This window comes from Pagrus pagrus, assembly GCF_965226575.1.
Source record: "Pagrus pagrus genome assembly, chromosome: 10".
Taxonomy (NCBI): domain Eukaryota; kingdom Metazoa; phylum Chordata; class Actinopteri; order Spariformes; family Sparidae; genus Pagrus; species Pagrus pagrus.
In genome coordinates, this window is record NC_140194.1 from 17095531 (window position 1) to 17109780 (window position 14250).

The window sequence follows — 14250 nt, forward strand, 5'->3', positions numbered from 1 at the left end:
TGTAGGCCTCAGTCACCGTGCACAAAGGTATCAGAGAAGGAGGAGCAGGAGTGAAAATGTATGACAGTGATGAAGGTGTGTGTTAGTCACCCTCCTCACTCATGCATTGTCTTTAGGATCAGGGGGAGGACAGACACCCCGGTGGGCGTGGGTGCCGTTTATTGTCGTTTATCACTGCCCTCCACGCCATCTTTTTTCTTTTTTCTACATCTTACCAACCTTAATCTTCCCTTCCTCTCCTTCTTTATCTCTAATTCTTCCTCCATCTCTCTCTGTCTTTTGAAGCAATTTCCTTCTCATTTGTTCTCGTTCCCCCTCTCTCTGTCCTCTCCACCCCACCTTCCCTCCGCCTGGCTGGCTGCGGTTTTCCGTGGCGTTTGGATCACGTCGGACATGGCCGACCGCTCAACATCCATCACTCCGGGACGTCTTACAAAACAAAACCGCCCGCCATCCTGGACAGCGTCCACCATTACAGCTTGCGACGCCAGAGCCGGCTCACACACTCACAGTGGCCGAGGGAGGGGAGGTAAAGAAAGCGGGGGAGGAACACAGAGAGAGGTGGGCTGCGGACCTGTACGCCTTCATTAGAGCGTGGCCTTGATCACGGTTGCCTTTGAGGGAAACTGGATGGCAGCTTACACCCACACACACGCAGTATGTGGGCACACTGGCTGCACATAGAGAGTGTACATGTACAGACAGAACGCTGCAGAGACATAAAAAAAACAGCCAGATCCTCTGAACCTATAGAGCATCTGATCTGCACCTATACAAGATGACACACTTAAGTCACACCCACACACATCAGAGCAATCAGCCACGGCGGCTGACTGGAAACTAATTTAAGACCCAGACTTAGCTCGGGTGAAATGAGCAGAACTGGGTTATGGGTAGAACCTGATTAAAAATACATCACAGGCCGTCTGCGCTGCTGAGACAGTAAGCAGGCAGACAGCAGGATGAGAGTTCTGGGCCCAACAAGGAACACAGCCGCTGACTGACCTACATCTGCTGAACCGAGCGGCGCCGCAGAGCACAGCCGCACAGAGGTTGTGTCAGGAAACATACGGCTCATCTCTCCTCAGTCACCTGCACCTATAACTCATATATCTATAAATGCGTATATATGCAGAGCACATTTTCTACAGGGGGCAGAAAACAACAAAGGGCTTCAATGTTGAAATACAGTTTTTCTATAAGGAGATCACATCCAAAACACATGATCAGCTTATAAAATAGAGTAACAGATTCAACCTCGAGTAATTAGCTCCATCTTAAATGTACAACTTCTGCCGCTAGGGGGCTCTCTATCAAAACAAAACAAAATACATTTGAAGAGTGTTGCGTGTGGAGCAATAGTACGGAGGGCCAGGCAAAGCAAGGGGTGTAGCTACTGATTAGCTCGCTAGAGAGTCGGGTGCAGCGCCAGACTCAAATTTTTCACTTTCAAGAAAGTGGATTTATCTTCACTTCTGTTTATCAACCTGACTGCAGCAGCGAGGTGATCTCCACGGTTCAGTATTTCTGTACTACAATGTTGGAGCTGGAGGGGAAATGTACTTTACCTCATGAAGCCATCCCAGAGAGGAGAGGGGGAACGAAGAGGGAGCACCAGAGTCTCTGTTGAGTACTGAATTAAAACACTCTTGGTTTGGCAGTTAACGCGAGCTTACAGCTAGTGTACAATAATGTAGTCGGGCCGTAAACACACATGATCCGCATCACTGAACAACCACCATTGTTGATGAAAATCTACGTGTTCAGAGAGGGGGAGAAACTTGTGGATTTCTCTGGGTATCTTTGATGGGATCACACCAGCCATGACGCCCATCAACATTTTCAGGTTCTGACCCATGGGTGCTCAGTACATAACTACATTACTACATTACATTACTCAGTACTCATGGGTCAGACCAGGGCCATCTTCAAAAGCGGTCTTATAGTATAAACAGCAAATTATACTTGCTGTTTTTACTATTTGACTCGGTGGTCAAAGAAATATCGAAATATTCAACTTAACTAAAACCACCATGTGAAAAGAAAAAAACTAAAAAAAACCTCCTGTACAAGGAAAAGTCCTGCATTGAAAATGGCCGCCACAGGGAACTTCCCCCTGTGGACAAAAGCGGTGTGAGCGAATAAAAGCATTCTGTTTTTATTCATGTTTAACACAACATCTAATTTCTTTGGAATCAGGTTTGTACATAAATATTAATAATAATAATAATAATAATAATAATAATAATAATAATTTTTCCATACTTCATGTAGAATTTAGGTACAAATGTATTTGCTTTAAAGAGCATTTAGCTTCACTTCTTTGATCTTCTTCGAATGCTGATAAATTGCATTTAACCTCATGCGATCTTAGGAGGTGTTTGTAACTATGACTGTATTACTTTAAGCTACAAATTTAATTTGATTTTCTACCTTCTGGCCGTGTCACTATCATCTTATCTAACTTCACACTACCATCTTCCTTGATCTCTGACTCTTTACCCTCTGCTCACATATTCCTTCTCACCTTCTTGAATCAGAAATGTCTATGCCAATTCTTGGACCTTCATCTCACAGTGAACGTTTGAATTCTTTTGACTGCTGCACACTGAATGGGCAGGAGATTGCTCCTATTGACTATTTTCATCGGGGGTACATTATAGAAAATCATTCAAACGTAGAGAAAGTCACAAGTCAAAAGTCTAGCGAGGCATAATTACGTGAGTCTTGGCAGCAGAAATTATTTTCACGCACATTTCTCTCGGAGGGCTCATGAATGGATTCTACCAGATACACAGGAAGTGTAAGGATGTAAAAAATTTAACAGTTTTACGCTTTGAATAATTTAGCAGGAAGGCAGAAGAGAACTTACTGTCACACATACTTAAGGAAAATGCAAAACCGGGAAAAAAAAAAACAATGTCCTGCCAGTATGTACTGTATGTCACTTGTGCATTGACTTCAACAGATTAATCTAATCAGAAAATCAGTCCAAAATAATCAGTGAATCTGTCTACCCACCATCCCGCCATAGTGAAGTCACGATACAGCATCCTCTTCCCCACCTCCTTCCTCTGGACTCTTCTCGGGAACTCCAGATGTGTAAACTCGTTCCCTAATAAGTGCGGCTGCATGTAGGCCTTTGATATGAAGGAGGGGGGGAGAAAAAAACAGACAAAGAAGAAGATTGACATGCCCAGGGGATGGGAAAAACAATTCCATAGTCTATTAAGCTGGTAAAGAGAGCAGGCAGTGTACGAGAGACAGCGTCAGCGTCTCAACGGGAGGGGAGGTCAGCTCCGTAATATCTGACAGCTGTGCTCTCGCTAGAGTCGCTTCGAAAGGTTCTTTCTTACCAGGAACTGCAGTCGCCGTCTCTCTGACTCCGGTGTGAACTCTGCTGACATGGGGATGACTTCTCCGGCCCGGATAATGATAGCTCTGTGGGAGAGGAGCAGACAAAACAAAAGTCTGTTTACTTTAGCTGGGAAACTGTCGCTCCTGCTTGCTGCCGGGCAGCCGGAGGTGAACGACAGAGAGGAGATGCCTACATGTCAATTAGTGTGTATGTGCCTCTCACCTGCTGTCGCCGGCGTTCCCAACGTAGAGCTTCCCGAGCAGATAAACGACCACCAGAGCTGTGCAGCCACCCGAGATGTTGTAAACCGCCTTCTCTTTTTCTATCTGCACATCCTGAAACACACACACACATACACATACAGATTAATCCTGTGATGAGAGCCCATAATCCAAACCCACCGTCATCCGCTCATAATCGTGTTTTTAATCATCACAGCCTCTAAAGTTTTTCCTATCACACAGAGACACATAGCATTTAAACAAGAACCTGATACTGAGGAAAATATTGCCCTGATACTTTAAACACGCCATGATGCTGTTATTAATTATAGCGACATAATGAATTCATTTATCAAAAGCACCGTGAGTCAAGGAGCAATAAAACGGAATGGAGACCAAAAGGATTGGAGGGAAAGTTGGAGGGACCGCTGGTTATTACACCAGTTAATTAGCCCAGATTAATTTGTTGCTAATTAAACCAAAAAAATGATTTGAGAAACCCGTGCTATCAGTTCATTAATTAGATGAATAATTAACCTGTCAGCGAATTAATCAAAATGCCAACATAAATTTGAACCAAGCTGCTCATACTTGCTTTAACCCTTTTATGCTCTCCGTGGCTATTGTTGGTCTGCTGTTAACAGCTCCTGAGGGGCCTCTGATCGCAAAACAGAGGCAGGAAGTTATCCCGAGGAAATGGATGACCCCGCCGGCGCCTCCCTCGCATCCCTCCGTCACCATCAACAGATTGAGTGGGATGAAAAATGTTGGCGGACACATTTGCAGCGAGGCCATCCCTAACATGTTTTCCCATGAGGGATGTTACCCCAACTAAATCAAATCGCCTTCTGCTCCACTGCTGACGACCTCCATCTGATCACAACTCTGACAGTGTGTGTGTGTGTGTGTGTGTGTGTGTGTACAGTAAGTGTCTCTGACAGCAGTGGATTGGTGGTGTGCATAAATATGCGTATTTGTAGCTGGAAGCAAATACCAAAGTTAGTGTACACACTCCTGCATGTGTGTGACTGGATGGTGTGCGAAATCATACAAAACAGAATTAGCATGTGTTTGGATGCGTGCACTCCAACGTCTTTTCCAGTGATAGAAACACACGTACACACACACACACACACACACTGTTGCTGCTGTACGCATTTTTCATGAGCGAGAGGGCACGGCGGAGTGTAGAGGATGGATACATGTAGTGTGTGTGTGTGTGTGTGTGTGTGTGTGTGTGTGTGTGTGTGTGTGTGTGTGTGCGTGCGTGCGTGTGCTGGGGAGGGTGAACAAATGTGTCCTTCACCCTGAATGAATTATGAATCCACAGTGAGCCATACATATTTATCCTCGCTGTATCCAATACCTCTTGCTGCAGGCAAAGTCTTTAAAAATGAAAATGTCTGCATAAACATCTACACCTTTCTCCTCTCCACTTCCACCAGGAAGAATCTAACAACTGAGCCGAATAACCAGCAGACAGAAAAAGACATGCAATGCCCAGACATATTGCACACATCCTGCCACTGTTTGGGACCACGTCAGCCATTATGTCAAAAATAATGAACGTAATCATCAAGTCAAAAAAGATTTAAAAGGTGCAATGTGTAAGAATTGTCATACTCCAAACAAATAGGGGGCAGCATATCACCAAAATAACTGCTAACAGTAGCTTCTGTAAGCTATTTAGCTCAGTTAGCTGCCTAGAGTCCTATTAGCTGACTGCACAGACTGGGAGCTCAGAGCACTGTTGGTGTTTACTATGCTAGCTGATTAGCATGCTAACCAAAAAAATACATAGGCTACACGTATTTCACGTCATTTCTTCACGTTTTGTCGATATACTTTGTAAATCTTTGAATGTTTCTAATTAAAATTCTTACATATTGCACCTTTAAATCATTCAAAAATTCAAAACAAAGCAAAATAAATTCAACAGAATGTGAAAAACTATCAGTTTTATCATTATTTCACAGATGGAGGCTGCTGAGCCTACTTTCATTGTCAACAGTGGAACACCAGGACTCCCCCTTTGCTCCAAGCTCCCACTCTGTGCAGACTCAAATCAGCTGCATGGCTAACTGAGCTAACTAGCCAATGGAAGGTAGTAGCTACAGCCATAGATGGCTCCAGAAAGATTATAGTGAGCAGCAGTTAGCGGTTCCTTTAGTGATGTGCTCGTACTTATTTGTTTGGAGTGACCTTCGACAGGTGGCCTATTCCTACACATTGCACATTCAATGAATTCATCTTATCGTCTAGCAACAAGTGAAAGGACCGAATAATAGAAAATGTTCCACTCAAATCCACTTTGATATAAGAAATGTCAGGGACAGACGAAAGAACACTGCAGACTTACACAAGTACAATCAAGTTCACCTCAATACATCTCGACACCAAACTACATCAAGTGTCATCCTAATGTAATGAAAGTTTTCTTTGAACAGACCCTCAAGAAAACACACTCCAACACAGATACGCCTCTCAACATCAGAACAAACAACTTGATAACTTCATTTTTAACCATCTTTATTCACCCTAGAGGACCATTACGTGATGTAGAGTGGAGTAGTGAGAATGGACCATTTTTATTCAAAATATGGTGTCATGAAGGCCATCGTCTTCAGAACAATGTTGAACCAGCTCACGCCCTTCTCCATGCTGTTTGCAGTGCAGTCTGTTGAGTGAGTTTTCAAAAATCAAGCCTCGAGCTAATGCGCCTAAAAATACGTGGGGAAAAAAGAAAAATGTCAGAGAACAGTGACGCCAGAAAAAGAGGCTGAATGTCCGAAAAGATGGAATACTCTGGTGATGGACAGTGAGAGAGCTAATTAACTAAATTAATCACTTTAACTAATTAGCCAAACCAGTGGCACATCGGCTGTTTTTGAGGGCAAGAATGACCTTTGGGCAAATTCCTTTTGAAAATCAGCTAATGTTCCTTTAATAAAGAGCATTAATAACACCACTGCCAACACACACACTCACACAGACACACAGCTTGCCATGGTGGCGGTCACTGTTTCGTGCATTAACGGTTTAAAGGTGTAATTTGCATCATTAGCATCACCTCACAAAACTAGATGTAGGATGAAACGGCTAGCCCGGCTCTCTTCAGTGTTCAAAAATATGCCCACAACATGTGTAGACACTGACAACACACTGTTTTTACACTTTATGTACAGATATAACATATGAGATACAGTTTAATGCGGTAAACTAGCTGGACTAGCCGTTTTCCCTCTCTCCTGTACTTGTGCTAAGCTAACTGGCTGCTGAATAGCTTAAAAAAAGCTAATAAGGTATTTCTCAAAAGGCTGAAATGGTAAGCCAGATCATAAATTAAGCACTAAGATGTCAAGTGACAGTCTGCACAAGTAACTCAACCTGAACACGCACACAAGGTATACGACCACATATAAACATCTTATACTAAAGAGGATGATATGAGGTCAGTGATCTCATACTCTCTTATTTCTGTCCCAGGCCAACCTGCTGCTTGGCTGATAAGCTTTTGTGTCTGAGCTGCACGTTGTTTTTTGATGTTTACACATCCCCGAGTGATTATCAGGCTTCAGCAGCCGCTCCACACACACCGGCCGCTTCCATAGGAATGCAGTGAGTCGTGGCAGAGGAGAATTAAAGGCGGATCCCGCTGATAAGACACAGAGGCTCGGTGAACTCTGAGACAAAGATTTAGAGTGATAACAACCCTTCCAAAGATTCTCTGACACTTTCCATTTTCTTAAAGAATGAGCTTCATTAAAAAAATAAGACGGGGGGCTTTTAGGGGGTAAGATTCTGCCAAAATCGTCTTTTGGGTTGTTACTCATCAAAAGTAGAAGTGACGTTTTTTTTTTGTTCCAAGCGGAAATGTGTATCATTTAAACCCGATTGCATCTAATTTTGCTAAAATGATTACTGAAATTCAAATAAATGACAGCTGTGGAGGAGTGTAGGCGCTTTAATTAAAGCCCAAAGGTGAGGAGAAAAATGCTTTGACCAGCTGGACAAAAAAAAAGCGAGCAATAAACTGCACATACATTGTATTTGCTTTAATATACAGCATAGCTTCCTGGTAAACAACTTAAGATCACCATTAGGCAGGGGTTTTTTTTAGCTGTGAGGTTTGATGTACGCTCATGCTGTGATTTTAACTGCAGTGTTTGAAATGGTGGATTTTGGGGAGTACTTGCCCTTTAAGAAAGAGAGAGGACACGGAGGGTAAAAAGTGCAGATTCAGAGCTGGATAAAGAGCCAGGGAGGCATGTGAGAGGAGAGACGGCAAGCAGAGTGAGACATGGATGTTTGCCGATTGCTAGGGGTCGTGAGCAGATATGTTTCTAGAAAAGGAAATGATGAGCAGAGCAGAGGTAGAAAAAGGATACAGAAACTATTATATCGTGTAAAGTCGTGGATCATAATTTTAACATCCTATCGTCCATTTCCTGCTCGAAAACTGCAGATTACTGCCGAGCTATTCTCACAAATCTTGTCGTGACGTAACACTCTCAAACTGTAGTTCAGTATGAGCCACTGAAACACAATTCACATGACTGTGTGAAGCAGCATCGCCTTATCATTAACCAAAATATAAAAAAAACATCTTTCTATTCATTTATCATTATACAAGCATTAACTACACCTACACACACCAAGCCCTCAGTGCCCCAATACACCATTTCTCTTTTTATGGCCATGTACAGTTTGGTGAAAAAGCTAATTGCACACTTCCATCTAGTGGTGAAGAGGTGGAAACACCGGCGTGCACTGAAAAATGAGATATAGCTGCACTGCTGTCTGTCAGGAACCAGAAAGATCTCGCCTACAACCCAAATGTTGAAATGCCTTCAGTGCTGTGCAGACTGAGGATGAAGTCAGAGGGAGACGACAACATTCATAGTATTTGGTCTGTTGTCATTCACAAAATTAGTTGTAGATTTTGTGCATTTATTTATTATTTTTGTTTTCATGTATTGTCTTTTTTGTATTCATTAAGTTAAGTTTAATCTATTAAAGATGGTTTGATATATTTCGTTTTAACTGTAAAATGTGTGTAAACCTATTTTTAGGATTAGAAATGCCCTCATACAATATAATCTAGTTCCTGTCTTAATATAAATAAATAACAATCACATCAAAAGTGATAATGGTTTTACTATCCGCTATCTAAAAGATAAGAGAGCGGTAACTAATGTCTGTGCTCTCTGTTCTCATAAAACAGACATTTAAAAGTTCAATTTCAGTTACTACGCTTTGGTTTTGTAGGGCGGCGAGTGAGCCTACATACGTGTTCTCAGCCTGCACTTATTTACTCTGCAGAAAATAAATCAGCTTTTATCATTATGGTTTTGTCGTAGTTTTAAAAAAAAAAGGGTAACCCTAACCCTAACAAATATATTTTGGTCCAGTTTCTCAATCGTGAATATTTCTGGCTATAACAGTCTTCAATTTGAGTTAACTGAATATATGTGAGCTGTTTGTGAAAACAATCTGTATTTTTTCTTATTTGCTTACATGCAGTAGTCAAAACTCTTCCCACAGACGTCCATGTGCACCAAACTATGAACCATTTCAATAAGGGAAAAAAGCTTTATTGTTATTCTGTATGAAATACTAATATATCTGTAAAATCATTCAAACTGCAAAGAGGAGGTGTGTTTAGGTCAGTGTGTTAGAGCAGGCTTAATAAATTAATAATAACTAATAAGGTTAGTTGCAGCTTTCTTTTTTGTACATAAAAGCTGGCGTACAGAGCTTTTGTCTCCACCTTGTGGTAAGTTTCTCTGCCATAAGCTCGTTGTAGTTGCTGTAGCAACAACCTTCTTTAGTTTTATAATAAGAATTTTGACCAAAAATGCATTACTTTGATGGGGGGTCACTTTCTTCTCTTTTATGCTACACTGAATTAAAGTAATTTGCTTGTTAAAATGTGTTGGTAAGCAAGTAAAACTGCTTTCAGAATATGAAGAGCAACTCTGATCTCTCAATGCAACTGTACATACTGTACATCACTCTTTCACAACCCAGCAGAGGACAAACACAACAGAGGCTGTTGGTCAGAACCCTGATGTTGAAACTGAGGCCAGTGACCTTTGACCTCCTCCCACTCAAAGTCTGTCAGGCAGGCCTGCACTGTTTTGATTGGCTCTGATCTTGATCTCCTGGCCTCTGCATGAGTCAAGTCTCCAGCATGCGCTTACAGCACTGCCAGATGGCTGGTGTGTGTGTGTGTGTGTGTGTGTGTGTGTGTGTGTGTGTGTGTGTGTGTGTGTGTGTGTGTGTGTGTGTGTGTGTGTGTGTGTGTGTGTGTGTGTGTCCTGCAAAAACTAGAAAGGAAAAGTACATCACCTCTCCTGGCTCTGAGGTATTCTGTGACTGACTGACTGACTGACTGACTGACTGACTGAGAGAAACTGTTATACATTGTAAACTTGGCAAAAGGTACTTGGGGTATGTGACTGTGTTGTTATTGGGGTTTTGGTACAGTTTACCGTCTTATCCACCCTATTGCCTTCCCACAGCTGGTAAGAGGACACTGCAGATGAGCTCATGTCCACTTACAACACAACCCAATCAGCAGACTAAATGTTGGCAATGCACATTTCTCCAAACCACAAATATGTTGAAACTTTACTTTTTTTATGTTCAATTTTAAATTGTATGTTGTGACAACGCTGTGCATGTGATCGGACGGTGAACTGTTTGGGACATACAGTAGTGAGCACACAGTTTGGCAGCAGGGAGGTTGATCAGTGTGGTTTAAGGGATTCCTTTGGGTGTTTTGATGAATATTTTTCACCAAATGATTGGAAAAAAAACTGACCCCATGCACAGCTCTTCATGAAGAAAGGAACAGAGAGAATTTTGCAGCAATTGAAAGGCCGGATTCTTAATGCTAAAAATAGACATGATGCTTGTTGTGTGTTTCAGAGTTGAGGTATGTAATAAAATGAAGGTGTCTGTCTGTGCTTTCCAGTCATCTCTATGTATTGTATCTACAAGTCAACTTCAACAGGGAAATGATCCATGTATTTATGCCTATCTTTGTAAACAAACAGCAGGAAACTGTGAGTCTAACAGTCTAATTAAAGTGAATCAATATCAACTGACTTGGTAAGTAATTAGAGTTTAATGGGTGTTAAGTAACATTTGAGCACAGATAAATGTGGTAGCTTGTTGGCCAGCCTTTTTCTCCAAAGACACATAAAACCATGGATGGAAGCGGCAACTCTGGGTGATTTGACGGAGGGATGAACAATGTTGTTCATGGAATTTTTCCGAGAAATGATGAGTGAAGTGCGCAAGGAACATGAGGGAGAGTGTATAATGTACAACAGTCCACAAAATAATGTATTGCATGTATTAAATCAACACATGTATTTTGTATGTAATTTAGCACCTGAACAACTTCCAGATTTCTACTTCACACCAAGCACATGCCTCTTACCATGTCTTTGAAAGCGTTCTCTATGGCTCCGATCACCAGGCTCTCATGGGAAACTTTCTTCTCAGTAAAGAAGCGTGTGGGTGGGGTGCTGGGTGAGCCCGGAGCGCCTGCAGCGCCGCGCAGTGAGGCAGCCCTGGTGAGGGCGCGCTGGGACGTCGGCGTGAGGTGATGATTGATGGGCTCCTCTCCCAGGCATGTGGGGGGCACCAGGTTCGGATTGCCGAGGATCTCCAACACCTCCTGAAGGTGTAGGGCGATGTGGTGGTGTAGAAGGCGGGAAGCCACTACAGCCACACCAGAGCCGGCGTGGCCATCGAACAACGCCCAGTAGTGTAAGGTTAGGTCTTCGGAGCTTTCCTGGATATGGATGAGAGAATTGTGTCAGTAATTGCATCTGGAGGATGGAGAGGAGAGGAGCTCTGTCAGACTGATCAATCAACAAGCAACTGAAGATCTATTTATTTTCTATGAAGCAGAGTCATCCAGTCTGTAAAGTTTGTGTGTGTTTCAATGGTCCCCTATGAATAAGATTATGTGTTGCCACGGAGACTCAAACAGGAAGCTGTACGGTCCAAGCTGACTCATACAGATACCAAAGTTAATGGCTGAAAGCTCCGTTCTCCTTGAACTGAATTTAAATTCATCCCATACCGCAGGTGTTCAGCGACAACACTCGTAATGTATGCTCTGGTTCAATCCCTCAATCTCCACCACGACGCGCTGTAGGTCTGTACCGTCTTCTGTGTTCGCCGACAAAGTGCCACCTCCCACATAATAGATTAAAGGATTAGACAAAGTGTCTTGTGATCCGCTTCAATCATCGCACACCTTTGAGTTTGCCGCCTTCAAAAAGTGCAGCAACTCTATGATCTTCCACCCTCCTGGAAGTGACGGCCGTGCTGTTCAAAGTCGATGAGTATGATAGTACAGACATAGAGTTGGAATTGCACACATCTCATCAGGGTTTACACCAGGGTGTCACTTACCCGGTAATTAACTTTTTTTTTTTTTTTTTTAAGCAGGAAAGTCTGTTGAAGATGATGATCATCACAACGAAGATCACTGTATCAGCCATGGGAAGCAGGTAATCACTGGTGATCAATATCTGCTGAAAGTATTCCATATTGTTCATCCCTATCAACGATGAACTATCTTTCTACCCTCTCATCTATAGTCGATTGTTTAGTCTCATTCCCTGGCTGTCGAACACCAACGCTATGGCTTGGTGATGCACGCCGTTGGCGGTCTCTGAATTGTTTTTGAGCTTGATGAGCTATATTTAACTAGAATTTCTTCCATTTGCCCGGAACATTAAAATCTTCCAGGACACGTGGACCAGCACCAGCACTAACAGAAACCCTGGTGTATACTGCATTTTTCTGGTCACTGAGTGTAGCACATATTTGTGCACACACTAAAGCTCTGATCTTCTATAAATAGCGCAGGCCGATTCTACAACAAGAGCCTATGAAGCAAGCAAAGAGCGCTAGAGAAGCTGTGCACTACTCTTATCGGTCTAGTATCACTGCAATACTGAGTCATGAGGTACTTGCATGAGTTTGCTGTAGGCTCTGGGTGGGCCTGAGCAAAGGGCTGGTGGGCTGAGAGGAAATGTTACCAGCAGTGTTACTTTATATAGACACACATTGCCTTTGCAAATTAAAGTCACAAAGGGTTGTTTATGAACGGTTGGAGATCACCGGAGACAAACATCCATGTAGGGTGGTTTAACAGAGCCGTCATTGTGTCAATATGCTGTGTGTGTTTGGTCCACTGCCCTACAAATATCAGTGAGTTTACATTACATAATGATATATTGTTTTCCTTAGTACATGACACACTGTACTAGCGGGAGGACACAAGGTGAACTTTAAAGCCTGTTCGTGTGTTTCTGTGAGCAAGTGTACGCGCATTTGCCCGCCCGTGTTAGTGGCTGTCAGGAGCTGTTAAAGGCCACTGTGGTGTGGAAAGGACGCTGTGCTGTCTGTACGCCCCAATAAACCGCTGATGGGACAGAATGAGGGGACAACGGCAGGCCACGGGGACATTCAAGGACTACATCCACCCTGATCGTTACCTGAATGTCATCAGTGTATAAACGCTAAAAATGTAGACACTTCCAGTCTGTGACCCGTAAGGACATTTATCTAAATGATGGCTCAACCCACAATGAAATCTGATTTGTCATTTTTGAGCTGAAGTATAAAGTTTAGCTCTTATTTGTTCTAAGAAATTCCACTTCAGTGATTTTTTCCCCTTACTACTTTACCCAGAAAACATGTTAGCCACTCACGCAGACTTTTATTAATCCTGTCAGTGTGTGATTAAGACAAGTGAGGCAAGAGATCTCACTCCAGATTGTATTTTGCTCTTAAGTTTTTGCTCCTCACTTCCTGTTGTCATAACAGTTGCATGTGGTGGCTGTTTCCTCAAGATCCAAAACTATTATTAGTTTGACTGACCAGACACTCCCGGAGGCCCAAACCCTCTCCGTTGGGCAGGGAAGACCTCCTGCGGGTCAACGGGGTCCGGTTGGGCGTGGAGCTTCCTGAAGGTCTCCTTTTGACCACCAGCACCTCACAGCAGGCCTGGTCCTCGTTTAATGTGCTCTTTCCTGCATTGATGACCCTGGACAGAGAGGGACACAACAACGAAAAATATTTCAGTTTAACATAATGAAAACTTTTTGAATGAATTAAGATAAAGTAAATATAAAGAAGATATTAAATAAACTACTGTAGACACACAACATTAAAATGCAAGTAAGCACGTACAAATTTGAGATACTTGTACTTTATTTGAGTGTTTCCATTTTATCTCCGAGGAAAATATTGTACTTTTTACTCCACTGCATTTGTCTGAAAAAACCCATCTTGGATTAGCTGGAGCTTTCCTGAGCGTATGAAATGTTGACTTATTAGAGATATGTGGTTCTCAAAAGGACAACAACACTTTAATGATGATCATATTGAATATGATGCATTGCTGTAGATTAAACTACCCAAGGAGGTAAAATGAGATCAACCTTAAACATTTACAGTGGTGAAATGCAACATACACATTACTGCAGCAGTAACATCAATACAAAAACATCACATATAACAGTAAAACACTGAACGGGAACACTTGAGTGCACAATGAGTGCGTTTAATTCTCATACTTTGTCAATTTTGCTGATAATACTTACATACTTTGACTCAAGTAAAGTTTTGTATGTAGGA

At 42.4% G+C, this 14250-nt stretch overlaps 1 protein-coding gene across 1 annotated transcript in view; it reads right to left on the minus strand.

Moving 5' to 3' along the window:
* The window catches only part of ppm1h (protein phosphatase, Mg2+/Mn2+ dependent, 1H), a 33841-nt gene that overhangs the window by 9684 nt on the left and 9907 nt on the right, over positions 1 to 14250 (minus strand). The window contains exons 2-6 of the mRNA XM_084364100.1: positions 13492 to 13657; positions 11030 to 11386; positions 3581 to 3693; positions 3357 to 3441; positions 3022 to 3140 (exon numbers count right to left, since the gene is read on the minus strand). Coding sequence (XP_084220226.1) covers positions 3022 to 3140; positions 3357 to 3441; positions 3581 to 3693; positions 11030 to 11386; positions 13492 to 13657 — 840 coding nt within the window. The remainder of the gene's footprint in view (positions 1 to 3021; positions 3141 to 3356; positions 3442 to 3580; positions 3694 to 11029; positions 11387 to 13491; positions 13658 to 14250) is intronic.